This window comes from Miniopterus natalensis, chromosome 11 (assembly GCF_054644295.1).
Source record: "Miniopterus natalensis isolate mMinNat1 chromosome 11, mMinNat1.hap1, whole genome shotgun sequence".
In the NCBI taxonomy this organism is placed as follows: Eukaryota; Metazoa; Chordata; class Mammalia; order Chiroptera; family Miniopteridae; genus Miniopterus; species Miniopterus natalensis.
Genome location: NC_142091.1, coordinates 55,702,643 through 55,723,766, shown reverse-complemented (window position 1 = coordinate 55,723,766; position 21,124 = coordinate 55,702,643). Strand labels below are relative to the sequence as shown.

Here is a 21,124-nt window from a genome sequence, read left to right as displayed (position 1 = left end):
TTGGCTCTTGTGGCAGTGAAGGCAGAAAACTGCAGCAAAAGTGCTTGTAATTTTCATGCTTAGTATAGATCATAATTAATGGTCAGAAAAGAGTAACAATATTCATACATGTATCCAGAAAAATTCCTAAGGGTGCAGTACACCCAATCCTGCCAAGTCATGTTCAGTTCTCTAAGTACGGACATAAAATATTTTTTCAACTGGATTTTTTTTCCCCCTAGGTACTGACTAATCTGAAAATAACCAATTAAATTCTATTAAGCCATTGCTTAGTAACCAGATGTTTGATTAAACTTAACTTGCTTTTCTTCATACCAGTGCAGCTACAGCTTAAATATCCTTTGAGTGAACTTTTTTAAGGGGTTGGCTTAATTTATAATCAAACTCTAAAGGGGCCTTTGGGCTTCAGAAAATTGAAAACTATAGAATTACCTTGTTCTTTCCTGGGGCCAATTAACTGGGCAGATTCTTTGCATTCAATTTGAAGCTCCTGAACCTTAGCTAAAGTTTCATTTTCTCTCTCAGCAATTGGAAACCTGTCTCCTTGCACAACAGAAAGCAAGCATGAACCTCGGGCATACGGAGCTGAGCAGACTGTGGCGCCAGCCCCCAAATATTGATGTGCAGAATATCCCAGAAAGTGCAGTTTCACTCTTCTCCCTTTCATAAGCCGTGAAAGGAAGTGAAGGAAGTGTGCCAGGTTGTTATTCAACTCTCCCATTTAATCAGGCATTACCTGGGCGCTTCTGAAACTCTCCAGCTTCTCAATTGAGAGTAAAAGCAAAGAGAACAGGATGGAAACTACTTAATCGAGAAAGCTCCCAGGATTACTCAGGATCGTGTGGCTGTTTTAAAACAGGCCCCATTCACTCCCCTAACTTCTGAAAGTCATCAACAAGCCCCATCTCAGTCCTGGTGATTATTTCTAACTTAAAGCTTACCGTTTTCTCAAGGATCCCAACACACATCGATTCACTGTGTGAAGTGTAACTTTCTATGAAACTGATTTCAGTGCACTTACTACTGACTACACTACATTTTCTCTGTTCAGGTTTCAAGTACACAAATAGAACATCCTACTATGGGAAAGAATGATTTGTTTCTGAGTCAAGAGAACAACATTCGGCCAGCACACAGCCACAGGTGCAGGGTGTGACTCGTTCTGGTTTCCTCACCTGAGAAGTGGGAACCCAGCATGTGTCAGAAACTCCTGATACGCCAGGGATGTTACCAAAGTCTTTGCCCTTTTTTCACTTAGGGCAGGAAATAAATGCCCCTTGTTCTGCCACCGCTTAAGACAACTAGCCTGCCCTGAAGTCAAAACAAGCGACCTATGAAAGCTGGAGGGTTGGACTTATTTTTTTTAAAGGCCTGAATGAGGTGGTATCTTCATGCTGACAGCTGAGAAGCAGGTCAGTCAGGTTCTGGGTGCTGCATTACACAAGCAAGGTACAGCCAGCTCCACCTAATTTTGTTTCTCTGGCACCCTCCTGCTTAGTGGGACGTCGTCACGCTTAACCCATCTGCTTTCTCTAATGCACAGCAGAAGCATTTTAGCTGGGACAGCTGTGATATTTGAATTCCTGTTTGTAAATATCTCCTGGACTTGAAGGTAAGCGTGTGCTGGGTGCTGGGTTACACAGGATCCCTCTTCCCCCAACCCTGTGTCTGTCTGCCTCTCTCTCTTTCATTGATTTTCCAAAGAGAATCAAAGTGTGCTCGACCTCTGTCAGAACAGTCTGGGAAGTAGCTACGAAGACCCTTGTAAGGACAGGTAGTTATTTCATTAAGTAATTATCTTCCAAATGAGCATTTGTACTGTTAAGTGAGTTAACTATAAGAATTACAGCCAAATTTGCCAGATGATGAAACCAGCTGAAAAGCTAATATAAAAACCTTACTTAAAACACACATGACTAGGAGAGAGAGTTTTTAGGTCATATCTTAGTAAAAGTTTTAAAACATTTAAAGTGGAGATTGTAGCATGAATATAAATTGAATATTTAGATTTAAATTATGCATTTGGGCTTCAAGGTTGTTGCTAAAGTATTAGAATATGATAGTTTCTAAAAAAACAAAACAAAACAATCTTCTAATACAATGAATTATGTTCCCAAAGACTTTTAAAAAACGGCAAAATCTTGTGTATATAATTTTACTTAGCATGGTGTATACACATGTCCACTACTCATTTGAAATCTAAAGGCTAAGTCAGTTGCCTCAGAAGGCATCCCATGAAACAAAGATGTAAATATAGTTTCTTAAAATTATTTTCAGTTTTTGGCTGTGTAAGGCTCCTATACAAGGATGTTGGCTTACCATTCACCCACCTTCTATTTGATCCATAGAGGCTGTTTCTACAGGGAGTGAAACGACAGAAGGCTGAAAAGCCCATGCCATTTCTTTTGGAGACACAGTCTTTCTTTCTTCCTAGGCATGACACTCTTTCACCTATTTGAGTACTGAAGTTTATGACAGAACGCCCAACTTAGCAGGGGCTATGATGTTCTATGTATTTTTCCTGGATTTATGCATACCTAGTCTTTTAATTAGATGATGTTCATAAACTTTTGAAACTTGTTCTTTTTCTAAAGGGAAGTCATGGTTTTCTTTTTCTTTTTTCTTTCTTTTGAAGCAAATAAAAGTAAAATGATATGCCTATGGTTCTCAGGTACAGTCCTACTTTATGATTAGAGTTCAGTCTTCTCACCCTTTCAAAACCCTCATAAAAGAGGCATTTACAGAGGCATAATTCCTTATGTCCTCATTTATTGTGGCTCTTTCATTTAGGGACAGCGAAATACAGCCCAAGGCTGGAAAAGCCACTCATAGTAACACTCAAGGTCTACCTGGGACACTGGCTACGTGTCAGACTGAGTTTCCCATAACAAAGACAAACAAAACCCATCTGTCTTATTTTGTAGCCTGAAAGCTATAACAAGAATTGATCAAAAGCAACTGAGAGAGAAGTAGCACAGTATATGCTCTTTAGTTATTTCACTATAGAAACATGTTTTCATATTATCCCCAGTGTACCTGAATTAATGATTTTATTTAAAATTTCTAGTTTTGATGCAGAAATTTTAGGATGACTAGCATTTCTCTTCCCTTGCCAGGGTTGATTACCTGACACACAGCAGGATGCTTCCTTATTTTCAAAGCTTGGTATAAAATGAGCATGATTCAGAACAGGGAAGCCAGGCAGAATAACAACTTTATGCATTTAAGGAGAAGCAAAATTATGTGCAAAGAGTGTAGATTTGCTTCCCATAATGGCTACAGTTTCTCTCCCCATCTCTCTTTCTCACCACCTCCCAAAGCCCTCCATACAAAAGTAGTAATGTGAAACCACTTTTTAGTGCCAACAAGAAAGAAAGGGAGAAAATAGTGTTCATTTTCTCCATGTGAAGGAATTATTTTAAGAACAGGAAAACTCATACTCTCTGGAAGTATATTTTACAAGTATTAGAAACAATACAAACATTTCAATATATGTAGAAAGTTTTAGAATCCGTGTTCAAGCTATCACAAAACAAATGGAAATTCTCTTCCCTTTTTCTGTTCCCTTATGACTGATCATTCTCATCTTAGAATTTTTCATGTTTGTAATGATCTCAACTTTGTTCCTATGTTACACCCTCAAAATTCCTCTTGGGAGTTTCCACCTAGGGGCAAGAACGGGCAAAGAACAGGAGGGGAAATGGTGCTATCTGGTGGTTATCCTAAATTTCTCTCCCACGACAACTTCACTTTCTTTCATCCCACCTTCTGTCTCCCTCTATGCTGCACCTGGCTGACAGATAAACATGAGCACACACAGCACGCCATCCATCATCCAGCATAACTTAGTTTTTTGCATAACAAGTACACATCATCTTAGTATCTGAACTTGAGAGATGGGGATAAGCCGAGAGAAAAGTGCAAAGAGGAAAGAGTACACTTCTATGTCATTGCCCTCTGGAGCTCTTGTACCACCTCCATTAGCCTGTGCTGCTTACAACACGCTTTATTCATTCAGAATGGATTGAGCTTAACTAAAACTGCTTAGTCTTTGCTCCAGCAAAAGTCCAGGGCTGGGATTCTGAATAGCTGATGGTTTCCATTCAGGAAGCCAGGGGACAGAATCAAAGTTGTCCCCCACGGTGATGCCCGGACAACAGGAATAAGTCGATATTCACTAGAGCCTTCCCTATAATTCTGCTAATTAGGAATGAACTGCAAACAGTATTCACAGATTTCCATCTTCTCCCTCTCTGCCCTTCTTTTCCCCGGAGATAAATTATAGGTAGTAACAAAATGCTTGGCTCCTTTGGGGTGTTCATACTTAAGGTTTTCACGCTGCCATCAAAAGCTGGGTGAAGGGTAGAGGGAGCCCCTAGGTGGTTCACTGTTACAGGCAAAGGGAAACAGGAACAACAACACTCACTTTGTTCGGTCTTGATACATGGATTCTCATTACGGGGAGGGAACGAGAAAGCTCAATGCCACGCTCCTCGGGCAGCATTATGAGAAGTCAGAGGAACAGCTGAGAGACAGTTCCCCCTCTGGTGCCCACTTCAACAGGAAGAGAACCGACCAGAGAGCGTAGGCAGGGGGAAGGCTGGTCAATGTGCGTAAGAACCATGACTGGCAGCCAAGTACAGTACATAAGCTAATCAGATCACGGCAGCAGATAAGGAAAAGGCTGTAATGTGTGCCCGAACCTGACAGAAGTCACAGGACAAAGGTGGTTCTGAAAAGGTACCTGTGAGTACTTTTAAACTAAATGGAATCGTATTTTAAATGTGCTCGGTGAGGCCTCAGCTTAATGAAATGTTGGTGAGCTAATACAGGTCCTGGGGAAACCACATGTGTTTGTTAATGTTAATCTGTCAGCTACATGGGAAAGGTGTCCATTTAGAAACCATAGAGACAACTGTTAGGATTTTCTTCACTTAGGATAAAAGTGTCTTTAGGGTTTTTGAGAGGTACTTAGGGTAGAAGGCCGACTTTTTCCAGTGTTTAAAAAATGGGATTATGACTTGCTCTGATTAAAATAAAATTTGCAGAGGCTGTGCTAAGACAATGTTGATGGGCAAAGTTCTAAAAGGCAGCTGTCTACCAAACTGTATATTCCTTTGTAACTTTTGTTACATAGATGAGCGATTACTAGCTTTAATGCCAAGGTCTGAATCCTAATCCTGTCTCTGTAGTGTGTGTCTCTAGTTGTGTGTCCTTGGACACATTATTTACATTTTTATGCCCCATTTAATAATCTGTTAAGTAGGATTAATAATCCCTTTCTCATTGTTTGTTTTTAGTTAAGAATTAAATAAGAAAACATGCAAAACATCTGTTATAATAAATGCTAAATAGTAATGTGTTTTCCAGTTATGTTAACAGTTTTTAGGGAGCCAATTTTCTTGACTATAACAATAAAATAAATGAAACATAAACAAAATCATCACAGATACAGACACCTATTTCACCCCTAACAGGTCAAGAAACAGAGTATCGTAAGCAAAGAGAAGCCCTTCCCATGCCCACCCAATCAATACTGTTTCCTTCCTCCCCACAAGTGACCACTTTCCTGACTTCTAACATTCTAGTTTTTCGCCTGTTTTTGAACTTTGTATACATGGAATCACCAGTACAACTGGTATTTTAAGCTCTATTATATTTGTGATAATCACCCTTATTTCTGTATATAGCTCCAGTGTGTTAATTTCCACACATGAATCTACATAATGTATTAACCAGTCTGTTACTGATGGATGTTCAGATTGGAGAACTTATAAATAATGCCAGTGTGAATGTTCTCGTATGTCTGCCTGCCTTGCTTTTTAAGGAGGTTTTTATGAAGTGCTAAGTATAGAGCATGAGAGATATTATGTCCTAAAACCTAAGGAATCCAAAAGTATAGACTGCTTGCTAAGAACTTTTGGGAAAGAAAAGCATATCAGGATGTATTATAGATATATTTGAGTTGTACCACTATGTAAGAAATCATTAAGCAAAGCGGGTGACAACTGAAACCAAAAGATAATCAGAGGGGTTGCTTAGAAGCTCCTCAGACCCTAATGAAAAATCATTAAAGTTGAAAATATTTCTAAATATTTCTGGGAAATCTTTTTAAAAATTTCTGGTAATACTGGACTCAAATAATAGCAGTAGCACCTCCTCTCTTCTATTATCTCAGTCATCCTGGAGGCTTTTAGTGAAAAATAAGCTCTAAGGTTCAATTCAAAGAATATAAAGTCAGTTTTCAGACTTCATTGTTTGAGAAGAAATAGTCAAATATATATATTTTTAAGAATAATTGTTTCAGTGAAAAACTCTTTAAATTCTAACATCTAATTAGGTTGGAGCCAGTAGACTTGCCTTTCAGTGTTACCTCTTCCATGTACAGTACTAGCTTCCATTACTAGCCACTCTGAACTTTACTTCTTCATTTGCAAAATGGGGATAATATAAGCCATTCTTTCTGTCTTAAGTGGTCATTGTGATGATCAAGGAAGATATTACTGTAAACTTTGTAAAGTGCAAGACACTTACAGAAATATTTTATTTTAGTAATGAGAAATGGAAGTTAATGTCTATTAACTGCTTACTTTAGGCCAGAAATTGTTCAGAGTACTTCTACTGAAATCATTTCGTTTAGTCTTCAGAACAATGTGAAGTCAGTGTAGTTATGATGATGATGATAAAGCAACTGCTTATTATGATTGTTTTTCAAAGATTATTTGTAACAGAAGCCAGAATTTTAATATAAATCTAATTTCAAAAACTTCTCCCCCATATCACGCTTATCTGTGAATTTGTAGCATTTTCACACTTACAAGCAAAATGATGTGCCTGGACGGGAAGTCAGGACCATGGTTTCAAATCCCAATTCGGCCACTAACTCTAGCTAAGTAATTTATTTCATACACACTCCCAACCAGACTCTTCATTAATACCATAAGGAAAAATAATTAAAGAATATCCTAAAATCTAAAAGTCTTTCTGATTTCCCCTAATTTGAAATTAATAGAATGGAGGGCATCATGAAAAGTATTTTGAAAAAATGGATGTTCATTTCAAATTCAAATAACTCAAATTAGGTGTAATAAAATCTTTCAAGTGGGGCCCCTGACTGACCCAGTTTAAACTGGTACATTGAGTAGACATTCAGTAACATCATTTTCATAATATTCCAAATGACATCTTTATAAAGAACATGTTTTCCTAAATAGGTTGAAGAAATCAGCCAGGTCTACATACACTATATTTACAATATTTTAAAAAATTTTACTTAGCAGTACATATAGTGTGTGTGTATGTGCATGTGTGTGTGCGTGTGTGTGTGTGTGTGTTTTTAACTTGTCCCAAGCTAAATAATCCTTTAAATAGTGGTGATAACGTTTCTGCATGGCATTTCCCTAGAGGAAGGAAAAAAGTGTTACACGGAATATAGAACTCAGTTATTTTAGTTTTAGTACATAGTTCAAAGGAAACAAACTTTTGGAATTAAGACTATCATATTATCATCTCAGCATTATGTTTCTAGATTTTACCACTTAAAAATGTAGATCTTCATTTAATAATTTAAAAGGTTGTTATTTTCTTTCAGATTTCCTGAGTAACACCAATACCAAAGAAGGCTACAATGTTGACCTCAGCCCAAATTCTGTTGATTTCAACCTTGTTTAGTTTACTACTGTTTGTGAGCCATGGGAAAGAAAGTCTGAAAGTAAACACAACACAAAACATTGCAGAAGATTTAAAAAATATGGCAAAAGAATATGTTCCTTGGAAAAGTGCAGCAGATTTCAACTTAGGTAGAGAAAATACAGAAACCTCCAATCCCAAAGCAAGTAATTCCTCTCTCTGGGATCCATCAAATAAAAGTGACGGAACAACAGATTTGGTGGATAATTTGATCACGAACTTTCCCAGGAATCCAAGACCCACGCTCGCATTTTCCAAAAGCCCTCCCTTGATCCACAGCCATACTTCTAAACTGCCTCAGAACTCATCTGCAGCAGGTGAAAATTCTCTGTCCGTCTCAGCACCTCCCAATGCTACATCTGCTGTATCTTCAGAAAAGTTCACTTGGTCTTTGGCCAATGATACCATGAAAACTGACAACAGTTCCATTACATTTAGCACCCTCCCTTCGGCACCAACCACCATATCTATGAGCCCCATGACAACGGAACCAGATGGATGGCTTATCCCTACCAATGACAGCTTTGTGGGGTTTACCCCCTATCAGGAAGCGACTCTACAGCCCACCTTAAAATTCACCAATAATTCAAAAATCTTTCCAAATACATCAGACCCCCAAGAAGGTAAATATAAACAAATTAAACTTTCCTTTGGTGTGAAATGACCTCCAAGTCAGTCATGTAGATTATATCTATAGAATGTGTCATACGAGAGAAAAGGAGGAGACTGCAGTAGCACAGGTGGTTCTCACTTTTAGGGGTAACCATGATATTCCCTGGAAATAGTGAAGGGATTTTAGAACTTAAGTCAGCATATACTAGTCATTACTATATAGAAACATGATGAGGCAGTGGGACAAAATGAGAAGTAGGTTAGGCTGAAGAGAAACAGAGACTGAGGTAGTGGTACAGTTTTGAAATACTGTGTAACAATTTTCACTGAATTTTAGAAAGACTACTTGACATTTCATATGCTTTTAGGAATGCTGTACAACTGAACTTTAAGAATATATGAATGTGGGTTTTAAAGTTGAAGTAAATGAATTTATAAGTTATCTAATACCACACAGCAATCACAGGAAAATAGAACACTGATATTTTTTAAAAAGTAAATAGCTCAACAAAAGGAAAGCCTCCTTAATTTTTAGTTTAGTACCTAATGAACACCATAAAAATGGAATTTAGCTGTATCACAAGAAAATTTTAATATGAGACACTTTTATGTTTCATTTTTAGGGATTATATCTTGCTTTAAAGCATGAAGTGAAAAAAAATCTCTAATATTTAATGAAAATTCATTATGTTTTATTTTTTCAGGTCTAACCATGTTTCTGTTTCCCTGAAACTTAAAAAAATGCTATTTTCCCCTTAAGAACTCACAGATTTCCACATAACTTATTTACAGATTATATTAATGATGTAAACGTCAAATCATATATATGAATTCTTATTTTAAAGTTGTTCCTAGTGTACAAGAAAGGTTTTAAATTCTGAAATCTGGGTTTCACCATAGCTCTGCAACCAATGTATTATATGTACATATATTTTCACTTTAGCATTAATTTTAACACATCCACTCCATTCATACATACTCTAATATTCCATCAGAAATATATTTTTTAAAAATACTATCTCTTTTGTCTCTCTAAACTCAAAATGCATATTGAGAACACTGAATACTTACTCCTACCATTGCTCTTTTAATAAAAGTTAACTTTGCTTCACTTTTATTTTTGTAATAATTTTCTGTTAATTTTCCACTGTGAAGGTTTATTTTTTAAATAAATAGGGTTTCATATAAAATCAGGGACTCTGTAAGACCACCTTACCTACCTAATTAATAAGCTTCTCAAGAAATAAAAAACAGACACCATTAAAAAATACACTAAATTTGAGTTCATGGAGCAGTAAGTAGTTTATTGATGATAGTCTTCAAATAAGGTACTTGGTAAAAGGGGTGATAGAGTGAAATTTTGGGTTCTCTTAAACTCAGACCTACACATCTGTTCCCTACAGGAAGGCATTGACAGCATCTTGCTTTTGTCATTTGTTCTACTTGGAAATATCCTTATCAGGATATTCTGCTTTTTCCTTACAGTGCCTTTTCATTTGGAGCTTTGTGGATTCATTTTCTACTACCCACTTACTCCTATTAGCTTTTTACTTTAGAATTATTATTATAGAGGCAAGCTCAAAGTTCATTTCATCATTAAAATTCATCAGAGATTCAGAGTTGACTAGAAACAATATAGCAGTCAACATAGAAATTATGTCCTAATGGAGCACACACACGATATTTTAGTACTACTGGTGTTGAGTAATGAGGCAGTTATAAAAGTAGGACTTAGAATTCAAGGTAATTCAAAATGTAAAGTTTGGTTTTATCAGAAAGCATATTTTGCCAATATATCCCAAACACTCAGTACTTTATAACACACAATCACCATTATCTAAATTTTAAAAAACTGTTAAATATTCTTTGTGGTACATAGGAAGTCCACGTGTACATATAACTGTACTTTCAACAATTATTTTTATTTCTTGTTTGTAAATTATTTCTTCTTTTTTTCTCTAGAGAATAGAAACACAGGAGTAGTATTTGGGGCCATTTTAGGCGCTATTCTGGGTGCTTTCCTGCTTAGTCTGGTTGGCTACCTGTTGTGTGGAAAAAGGAAAACGAATTCATTTTCCCATCGGCGACTTTATGATGATAGAAACGAACCAGGTAAAAACAATTTTCAGAACTTCACCCGCACACAGTGGTTTTAATTCAGTGAGGATTGCTAATGGTCACTACGTTATCTACAAGGGGTTCAGAGATTCACATGACATAAACAGAACCAAAAATTTACTCTGATCTACTCTCTGTTTCTCAAATCACATGACCAAAATAATGGATCTGTGAAAAAAATTTTAAATATTTGAAACTGTTGCTCATTGCATTACAATTGGTTTTAAATAATAACCCTAGAACCTAGAATACATCTATAAAATGAGAAGATAATGGCATGATATTAAGAAAAATATGAGCAATTTAGTTAGCAAGTGATTGCAAAGCCATACCTTGCAATTGTTGGATTTTTTTTTAAAGTAGCAGTAATTTGAGCAAAGACATATTCTAATTAGCTCTTCAAAAGTTTTACAGATATAGTAGTCCTATATTAATTATTTTAATTAGTCTCTAAAAAGCTACATAAAGTCACAATTTTCTCACTCATGTGATGAAAGAGAATCATAATGTCTATGAATAAAAAATGTAACTGCTAAGAATGAAGCACTGAGTTTGCTCTTAATATAATGTTTAGAACACAAATGAAGTCACTTCAACTGCTTGACTCACCTTTTTTTTAAACTTCAAGAAAAAAATCACAACTGTTTTCTGGTTTACACAAGGGACACTTGCTACCATAAAAAAAATAGTTAAATACCCTGGTAGGTCCCATTGATAAAGTCTTGTTGATTTTTGAGAACTTCAGGTCATGAGTGACATATGCTCCTTTTCAGAAGCAAATCCACTACTTAAAAATTTAACTGAATTCTGTCTATGAGTTCCTAGTAACCCATATAAAATAAAAAGTGGCATTTTTCAAAATAAAGGATAAGATTTTGAACAACAGGGGTTTCTAAACTTTTTAAACCTCAGAACTTTTTCTTTATCTGTAATCACATACAAAAGTTCAGTCTATTGAACTGATATAATTTAAGGACACCTCTCCCAAATCCCTAAGTTTCTTGGGAGTCTAGTTTGTGAAGAGATGGCTAATGAAATTGACAGGATATCAAAATACCTCACTGAATAATTAGATTACTAATCTAATTAGTAATTAGCTACTGCTTCAGTATTTAAAAGCATTTCCTGCATGCCAGGTTTTCTTTGAAAATAAGTTCAAGCTCATTAAAGAAATAATAATTGACTGTTTGTTGACAATGAACAAACACTTCATCATCAGTCATAAAACCTCAAGTACATGATAAGTGGAATCTAATGGCAGGAAACACAAACTTTTACAAATAGTTTTCTCCAGTCTCCATGTTCAGTGCCTCAACCATAAAGATATGGAAACACTTGGTAGAATAACTATTATTGATTTTAAAATTAATGTTCTTCCTTTATTAAAAAGTTTTGTGTTTTTCTGCCAGAAGTAAAAATTCTGAACTTATTGACAAGACTCTGAAATCAAGATATTCAGGTCAATGAGATACCTGTCTACACTCCTTTATACAAAGTATTACTACACTTTTGTTGTGATCTCTTCCTTAGCTCCTTTAGCTTTGGTCCACCAGCAGGGAAAATTTGGAAGTTAAACTGCTCTCTTAGTTTTAGAAAGAAATGTGGCTTGAAAAATATCTACTAATTTAAAATTTCAAAACTAATGTCTGAAAAGCCCATATAAAGGATAGATGTACATCTAGAACAATCCCTACAGTCTGGCAGATGCCTGAGCAGGTACGCATCTTTCAGACTGTCACTATAAAACACCTTTTTTTGGTTGCTTTTTTAGTTCTGCGATTAGACAATGCACCGGAACCTTATGATGTGAGTTTTGGGAATGCTAGTTACTTCAACAACTCAACTGTGAATGATTCATCCATGCCAGCAGGTCGAGAAAATGCACGTGATGGCATTCCTATGGATGACATACCTCCACTTCGTACCTCAGTATAAAACTAAGGGAAAAAAGGCTCCCGATGGCAAGTTTTTACCTACATCCTGGCCTTTTCACCAACCCATCCTCCAAATGCTGAAGCAAGATCACAGTCATGTGGCTTGTGCCAAGAAGAACTGTAAAAGCCTGAGCCTAGTAGCAAAAACAAAGGATAAATCATCCAAAAGGTTTCCTTTTTTGCCATTTTTGGCTGTGTTGAAGCATCTATGGGGTAACCTTCATTTGTATTTTGGTCCATTTTTTTTTTTTTTTAGTAAGAATTGTTTGTGGACTCACATAAGACTAAAAGATTTCATCTTGATTGCCCTGCTTGGTAATTTAATTTAAAAAATCCTTCAATGAAAACAGGGAGCCAAAACTACATTTTTACTTTTTTTGGACAAAAATCAGTGGATTGACTCTTTACTGCTCCCCCTATGATCCTAATGCTATGCATCACAGTTGGATTTCTGTTGAAGGAACACTGGAAGTAATTTTTTTCAATTTTTTTTTTTACTTAAAGCTACAGAGTATGGCACAAAACTTCTGTTTCTGAGAAATGTAGGGAATGGGAGTTAGAGGCCTGTCTTCTAGTACAGTTTACTTTTCTGCATTAGCACTTACATGGTCAGTCCCTTCAACTGCCAAGTTAACAATGACTTTGCATTCAACAGGGCTGCTAGGAAAGCTGACCCTAACCAGGAACGCAATTGTTTTTCTTCAAAGGATAGAGGATTCCAACCTGTCTGATTTACTTTAAGCCTCAATTAATTGGGTACTTTAAAAACTCAATGAGAAACATGGTGAAAAAAGTCAGCCAAAGTTGTGTACCTGCACATAATTTTTCCAGTTTTAAGATGTTAGACAGGAACAGAATTTATTATGTATTAGACATTACTGATCAATCATATATGGAATAGATTCTGCATCTCTAAATATATTAAAAATACAAAATGGAAATGTTAAGCAAACAAAAAATTTTCTGAGCATCAGTTTCAAGAGAGAAAATACCAGAAGCTTAACTTGAGTTATAGCATGTTTCAGTTTGCTTTTAATCATCATCTGCTTCTGGCAGAAAAAAATGTTCTTTAGCTCAGGAAGGTCAAGGCTTTAGGGATTAGAGAATTAGGTCAAGAGGTGCATTCCCAGAGGAGCAGTGAATGTGTGAAGAGGACAAAGAGACTATGTTGAACTGATACATGGTGCGCATGTGTGAGCGTGGGTGTGTGTGTGCGCACGTGTGTGTTTATGAAGAGAGAGAGCAATAGCCTCAGAGAGTGAGGGCTAGGAAGTAATAGAAAAACATACTTACCCCATATTGCCATAAAAATAGCAAAGAAGACTGTCCCTCCATTATCAAACAAGTATGTCACCTTAATGGAAAACAAACAAAACTATTAGTCACACTGTTGGTTATAATAATCCAGTGACTGCGGTTTGCATTTAGGTCTTACAGTTTTTTCCCCCAATGGAGTCACATTATTTTGTAGTTTGTAAATGTAAGACAGGAAATCATCTCATGGTTCCTACAACTGTTTCCTGTGACTTTCTCATGGGGAGATGTAAAGGATCAGCATTTCCCCCCCTTTTCTTCGCTATTCTCTTTTATTCCTTTTGAACTCCATCTTCATTTCTGCTTAGAAATGGTTCTAGCACCTCGAAGAAGTATTTGTGGGCCACAGAGAGTCAAACTGCAGTGTGAGCTGGAAGAAGTCAGCTTTGCAGTTGAGGCACACATAGTTGGACTTCCCGTCAGCAAAACATCCAGGACTGGGGAAGTTGTTGCAAAACACAGAATTTCACTAGTGAGGCCAAACTCCAATCACAGTGCCATCCCTACTCTCTGACGTCTTTCAGAATTGACCATGGCCCACTAGTGGCTATAACAGGCAATGAATTTCACCTTAAGTCATTTTTCAGAAATTTCATAAATCACTGACATGTAGCATCTAGTCCAAGTGTTTCTGAATCAGACATTACCCGAAGTTCTATAAAGAACAATGTACAGTGAGATAATGTTATTGAGTACAATTTTCAGGGTTGCAAGAATTGTTTGATTTTAATAAAGTGTAAATTCAATTTACTTTTCCTTGTTTTCATTTGCATAATGCCCCCACTATATAAGTTTGTGAAAAAGATTAAATGGATACAGTCAAAACAATACATGTCTGGCAGTCAAATACATACCATAGAAACTATAGAGAAAATAGGGACACTAACTTCACGGGAGAGAGAGACCAGTTAGGGACTAAATAACATTATTATAAGGGAAGTGGGAGTAAAATGTTGTCTTCTTTGCTCAGTCTACAGCTCAGAGGCTGTTCAATGGGGGCATTAAATGTGTATTTTATTTGTAACACCTGGAACACACTGCAAACAACAAGTAAAATAGATAAAGGTAGGATGTATTTTCCTGCAATGTAGCATCATTGAAAATATCATTATACAAAAGATGTGCTCACTTTGATGGTTTGTGGATAGGTGCAAGATGTCTTAATAGCTCTAAATGTCTTTGATTTTTAAGGCTTGAAATTTCTAAAAATGTTACTAAAATCGGTTTTCGTAACAATCATCAGTACATATTATGTACAGGAGAGAAAAGGACCATAAGTAAATTCTCCTGCAGAGCTCATAAAATTACACCCAGTGGGGGAATCCAGCTTTTTTGTTTCCAGAGGCATCCCACAGAGACACCTGCTGCTGCCCTGCAGCTCAACAGCTGTCCGCTTTCCTTTATAAACGGACCTACTGAAGGGACTGGCCTCTTAAAGAGTGTTAGAACAGAGGCTTTACAAATGGGGGCTTACAAGGCACTAAGAAATACTGGCTCTCCCCTCCTCCAGAAGCAGCCATACTTTCAGAGAATTCGCAAATAAAAAGCCATACATACTTGGCAACAAATGGGTTGCATGGACATGACGTGTTATAGTTTATGCAATATTTTCTTGAAAAAGCTTTTCAATTTTTTTCTTGATAAGTCTGTTTACACATCCCAGGTATTTTTAACTCAATAAATTAAAATATTAACTATTTACAAATACATCCATGAGACAAAGCATGGTATACATGCAATATTCGTAGAATGCCAGAGTGCATACATGTAATGGGAGGTAAAGTTAGAATGGAAGTTAAGAAAGACTTCAGAACTTGCTCCAAAGAGGACTGTAAAAGTGTAAAATCACTGTGTTAGAGCCACTAAGCTATTACATGCAAGATGTATTATGATATGGGAGACACTGGAGACAAGAAGCAATTTGAAGCCTGAGGTTATAGCTTGAGGCGCTAATGGCTTTATTTAGGATACTCACATAAGAGCTGATGAATGAAAATGAGGGAGGGGGGAAGGAAGAGTGAAGTCTAGTGTGGATGGCTCAAGGTTAGATCATGGGTGTTTGGTAGGAGAATAAGGGGGAAGAGGCATTCTGCCTAATAGAACAGGAATACTTTCTCCATAAAATAACATTCTAGAGGAAATCAAAAGAAAATTCCCAAAGCAACACAACACGCTTTTCTAAAAGCAAAAATAAGCTTGTCCTATCTACAAATGTATATTTGCAATGGATTATTTTATTAGAAAAATAGCTTGCCTTTATGCACAGAGGGACTATGGACAAACGTTTTACTCAACAGTGTTGTGAGTGGACATAATACATGAGGACCCAAGCAAACAGAGCCTCAAACAAAGCTGTGTTGAAGCACAAATCCTCCATCATCCTTGACATCTTACTTCTCTTGGAGAGCTGAGTGTGGCTAGAAATCAATAAATGTAGGTATTGTTTAAGGAGATAAATTTCTTATTAGGTTGGAAGCTTAAAGTCTGTGCCTCCTCTACTGTAATTGCTAGATTTCTCTCTAAAAATTGTTTGATGGGTTCAGAATAACATAAGGCTCTGGAAACTGCCACTTACTCTCCATTAAAGGTCTTCTGGGCTAAAGAGAACAGGGTGCCTCCTGGGCAGATTCCACCCTGTGGGCCAGGTTATTGCAGGAGAGGGGGCTGGGGGCAGGGAGTCAGAATTTAGGCTGGAGTTCAGGCTTCTCTTACTTCCTCAGCCCTTAATTCCTAGGGCAAAACCTGTGTAACCACCCACAAACCACATCATACATGTCAGCTCCCCCGGTTCCCCCTCCCCCAACCCATTAGTTATGTAGGGCAGTATCTTTTTAAAATGTGCTCCCAGGAATCAGAATCACCTGGATTGCTTGTTAACATGCGTATTTCTAAGCCTTACCCTTGAAGCTCGGAAATGTGCTTTTTAACAAATGTTCTAGGTGATTCTGATGTAGAGTCTTATACCGACTCTTCCATAAAGGTTCTTGAAGAAGAAACACCCCTGTGCTATTTCTGTTGTAGCTTCACTGTCCATATATGGTCTGAGGCTCATACGAGGTATCGAATCAATGTTTGTGGCACAAGTTAAAAAAACAAGCAGAAACTAAGAGCTATTATGAATAAAGCTAGTTTCAAAGATTGGGTCATGTCTAGGATTATATGAAAAAACAATGCAGAACCTTTCTATCTAATGATTTCACTTTAACATCCTAGCACAACGGGAATTGACAGTGTGGTGTCGGGTGGGTGCTTTTAAATAAGTGTGCAAATATCACTTAACTGCCAAAATTTCTCAATTCCCGTACTTTTAAGTGTTAAAAATGAAAAGTCATCAAAAAAACGTTAATGTATTTCACTTCCATCACATGAAGGGACCAGTTTTCCATGAAGCACATCCTTGAAATAACGGAGGGAATAATTACATGTATATACACTCTCTCCGACACATAAATATGGCAGGTTTAATTTCCTATTACTCACCACAGGTGGCGACTGATGCCATGAGGAATTAAGTTCCTAGATGACACGGCTAGGTCATGCAGCCACATGACCCCACATTGGTTGGCTTCTTTCTTTGGTAAAAATGTTTCCTTATATCTGACGCTGCCTATCAAGTAACTTCTGGAAGTTTAAGTATATAAACTGACCTAAAAAGAGCTCGTTTAGGGCGGTGTTGTCCAGGGAAGTCTAACATGGCGGCGCAGCGCTGATGCTGCAGCCGGTGCCGGAGTTGCCATGGAGAACCGGAAGTGCCGGAAGTGCCGCGGGCGACCGGAAGTGGCACGGTCTCCTGCCGGACGTTGTTGTCAGGGCAACGAACGAGCCACCGGCAACGGGATTTCGGGGCCTGCGGAGAGAACGGCGCAACCGCGCTTACAGAGCCCGTTGGTCTTGGGGACCTCTCTCCCGCGGAGGACATGGATCTGAAGGTTTTGCGGTTCAAGAATAAGAAACTAGCAGAGCGGCTGGAACAGCGCCAGGCATGTGAAGATGAACTCCGAGAACGAATTGAGAAGCTGGAAAAGCGGCAGGCCACAGACGACGCCACGCTCCTCATTGTCAATCGCTACTGGGCGCTGCTGGGCGTCACTGTGGAAGCCCTTCTCCGACAGCGTGAGAACCAGGGGGAACTGCCTTCAGGGACAGAGGCGCCGGGCACCCCGGAGGGGCCGACCCGCGATGAGAGCCTCCTCATGGAGCCGAGGGCGTGGGAACCGAGGGAGACCCTGCCAGGGCAGCTGCGGCCCCGACTCGCCGAGCCGGCCGTGGCGCTCGGGGTGAAACCGGGCACCAGCAGCAGTGAGGAGGAGGAGCTGCAGCTGCAGGGCCGGATGGAGTTCTCCAAGGCAGCCGTGTCCCGTGTCATGGAGGCCTCAGACCGCCTACAGCGCCAGCTGGAGGAACTCTGCCAGCGAGCATACAGCCGAGGGGACTGCGAGCCCCGCACTGAGGCGGCTCGGGCACGCACCCGGGAGCTGGGCCGTGAGAACCGGCGACTTCACAACTTGGCCACCCAGCTACAGGAGAAGCACCACTGCATCTCGTTGCAGTACTCTGAGCTCCAGGATAAAGTGACATCATCAGAGACCAAAGTGCTGGAGATGGAGACGACAGTAGAGGACCTGCAGTGGGACATTGAGAAGCTGCACAAGCGTGAGCAAAAGCTCAATAAGCACCTGGCAGAGGCCTTGGAGCAGCTCAACTCTGGCTACTATGTGTCTGGTATCTCCTCAGGCTTCCAGGGGGGCCAGATCACACTCAGCCTGCAGAAGTTTGAGATGCTGAATGCGGAGTTAGAGGAAAACCAGTTACTGGCCAGCAGCCGCATGGCAGAGCTGGAGAAGCTACAGGCTGACCTTCAGGAGTCTGTGCGGACCAATGAGCGCCTCAAGGTGGCCGTCCGGAGCCTCCCTGAGGAAGTGGTACAGGAGACAGAGGAGTACCGAATGTTGCAGGCCCAGTTCTCACTGCTCTACAGTGAGTCTCTGCAAGTGAAGACCCAGCTGGAGGAGGCCCGGGGGCTGCTGCTGGCCACCAAGAACTCACACCTGAGACAGATTGAGCACATGGAGAGTGATGAATTGGGGCTGCAGAAGCAGCTGCGGGCAGAGGTTATCCAGCTGGAGGACACACTGGCCCAGGTACGCAAGGAGTACGAGATGCTGCGCATTGAGTTTGAACAGAACCTGGCAGCCAACGAGCAGGCAGGGCCCATCAACCATGAGATGCGCCACCTGATCAGCAGCCTTCAGAGTCACAACCACCAGCTAAAGGGGGATGCCCAGCGATACAAGCGGAAGCTGCGGGAAGTGCAGGCTGAAATTGGCAAGTTCCGGGCCCAGGCCAGTGGCTCTATGCACTCTATTCCCAACCTGGGTCATTCGGAAGACTCTGGCCTCAGTGCCCCAGACCCAGGGCAAGATGAGGGTGGGCCAGGTGCTCTTGGTGACCATGAAGGCAGAAAGGAGATGGCTTCAGTGCCTGGTGCCCCCATGACTACCTCCTCAGCAAAGGAGGAGCTGGTCCCCTCTGAGGAAGATGCCCAGGCCCTAACTCCTGGGTCCCAGGGCACCTCCTCCTGGGGCCAGGAACCTGAGGCTAGGCCCAAACCAGAGCTTTGGGAGTGGGAAGAGCCTGGCCTGGGACCCCAGTGTATGGCCTCGGCACTTTCAAGAGCTTATCGGGAGAAGGCCATGGTGGAGGAGGCCAAGAGGAAGGAATCGGAATTCCTCAGAGGTCTGCGAGCGGAGCTCAAAAAGGCCCAGGAGAGCCAGAAGGAGATGAAGCTGCTACTGGACATGTACAAATCAGCACCCAAGGAGCAGCGGGATAAGGTGCAGCTCATGGCAGCTGAACGCAAGACTAAGACCGAGGTGAGTGAGCTCCGGAGTCGTATGCGGGAACTGGAGGAGAGGGATCAGAGGGAGAGGAAGAAGATTGCAGGTGAGGATGCCTTGCGGCGCGCTCAGCAGGCAGAGGAGCAGATAGAGCACCTGCAGCGCAAGCTGGGTGCCACCAAGCAGGAGGAGGAGGCTCTGCTGTCGGAGATGGATGTGACAGGCCAGGCTTTTGAGGACATGCAGGAGCAAAACGGGCGGCTGCTACAGCAGCTGCGGGAGAAGGACGACGCCAACTTTAAGCTGATGTCGGAGCGGATCAAGGCCAACCAGATTCACAAGCTGCTGCGGGAGGAGAAGGAGGAGCTGGGCGAGCAGGTTCTTGGCCTCAAGTCTCAGGTGGATGCCCAGCTGCTGACCGTGCAGAAGCTGGAGGAGAGAGAGCAGGTCTTGCAGGGCAGCCTTGGAGGTGTGGAGAAGGAGCTGATGTTGTGCAGCCAGGCCCTGGAGCTCAATAAGAGGAAGGCTGTGGAAGCAGCCCAGCTGGCTGAGGACCTGAAGGTGCAGCTGGAGCACGTGCAGACGCGGCTGCGAGAAATCCAGCCTTGCCTGGCAGAGAGCCGTGCTGCTCGAGAGAAAGAGAGCTTCAACCTCAAGAGGGCTCAGGAGGACATCTCACGGCTGCGGCGCAAGCTGGAGAAGCAGAGGAAGGTGGAGGTTTATGCAGATGCTGACGAAATCCTCCAGGAGGAGATCAAGGAGTACAAGGCGCGGTTGACCTGCCCCTGCTGTAACACCCGCAAGAAGGATGCAGTCCTTACCAAGTGCTTCCATGTTTTCTGCTTTGAGTGTGTGCGGGGCCGATACGAGGCCCGCCAGAGGAAGTGCCCCAAGTGCAATGTGGCCTTTGGTGCCCATGACTTCCACCGTGTCTATATAAGCTGAACCTGTAACTCAGGACTTTGGAACACCCATGGACCCTGGGTGCTATGTCCCCAGTCCCTCCCCACCTTCTGTTCTGGACCCTGTAGGCCCAGCTCCTCCCCATTTACTGTTAGAGGTCCCCAGTGCATGCTAGTGAGAGTGGGATCAGCCAAGCTCAGTTCTGCCTTTTCCCTAGTGAGAGATGAGACACCTGCCCTGCAGGAAAGATCTGCTATGATATACCTAAAGGACCCAGAGCATCCAACTGAACTTCCTGGAAGCTGGCCCCAACCCTTCTCTGTCTCCACAGGGTCACCCCAGTCCTAGGGGGGAAATTCCCTAGGCTGTGACTTCCCATGAAAGAGGAGGCTCACTACCTGCTTATACACCCACAAATGAGGACCAGGGATGGGCCAGGTCCCCAGTCCTTTGCTCTGAGACTGGGTCTTGGAGCCCAGGGAGAATCTTCACCCACTGCCCTCCAAGCCTGGGCAGGGTTTCCCCTCCTGTGGAGTTCCCCGGGCTCTTTGGTCTGGCTCTTGTGCTAAGGGCTTGTATCCTCTTATTGGGGGATAGGGCGTCAGGAGTCCCAGTCCTCCTCTTCTGGGAAGTTCTACGGTTGATGCAGTCACCTTGCCCTTATTTTGGGAGTGCTGAACCAAGATCATCAGTTTCTAATCAGCCCCCCCAATGTCT

At 40.9% G+C, this 21,124-nt stretch overlaps 2 protein-coding genes and 1 pseudogene across 2 annotated transcripts in view; 2 read left to right on the top strand and 1 right to left on the bottom strand.

The window, feature by feature from the left end:
• The window catches only part of ANO3 (anoctamin 3), a 161,787-nt gene that overhangs the window by 40,875 nt on the left and 99,788 nt on the right, over positions 1 to 21,124 (bottom strand). The window contains exon 14 of the mRNA XM_087821792.1: positions 13,647 to 13,707. Within this exon, the coding sequence (XP_087677918.1) occupies positions 13,647 to 13,707 (61 nt within the window). The remainder of the gene's footprint in view (positions 1 to 13,646; positions 13,708 to 21,124) is intronic.
• Positions 1,423 to 14,417, top strand: MUC15 (mucin 15, cell surface associated). The gene is made up of 4 exons (XM_016206149.2): positions 1,423 to 1,612; positions 7,592 to 8,312; positions 10,264 to 10,413; positions 12,191 to 14,417. The coding sequence occupies exons 2-4, from the start codon at positions 7,628 to 7,630 to the stop codon at positions 12,352 to 12,354; spliced, it is 999 nt and encodes a 332-aa protein (XP_016061635.1). The 5' UTR covers positions 1,423 to 1,612; positions 7,592 to 7,627; the 3' UTR covers positions 12,355 to 14,417.
• LOC107531913 (E3 ubiquitin-protein ligase BRE1B pseudogene) lies at positions 17,403 to 20,449 on the top strand (annotated as a pseudogene).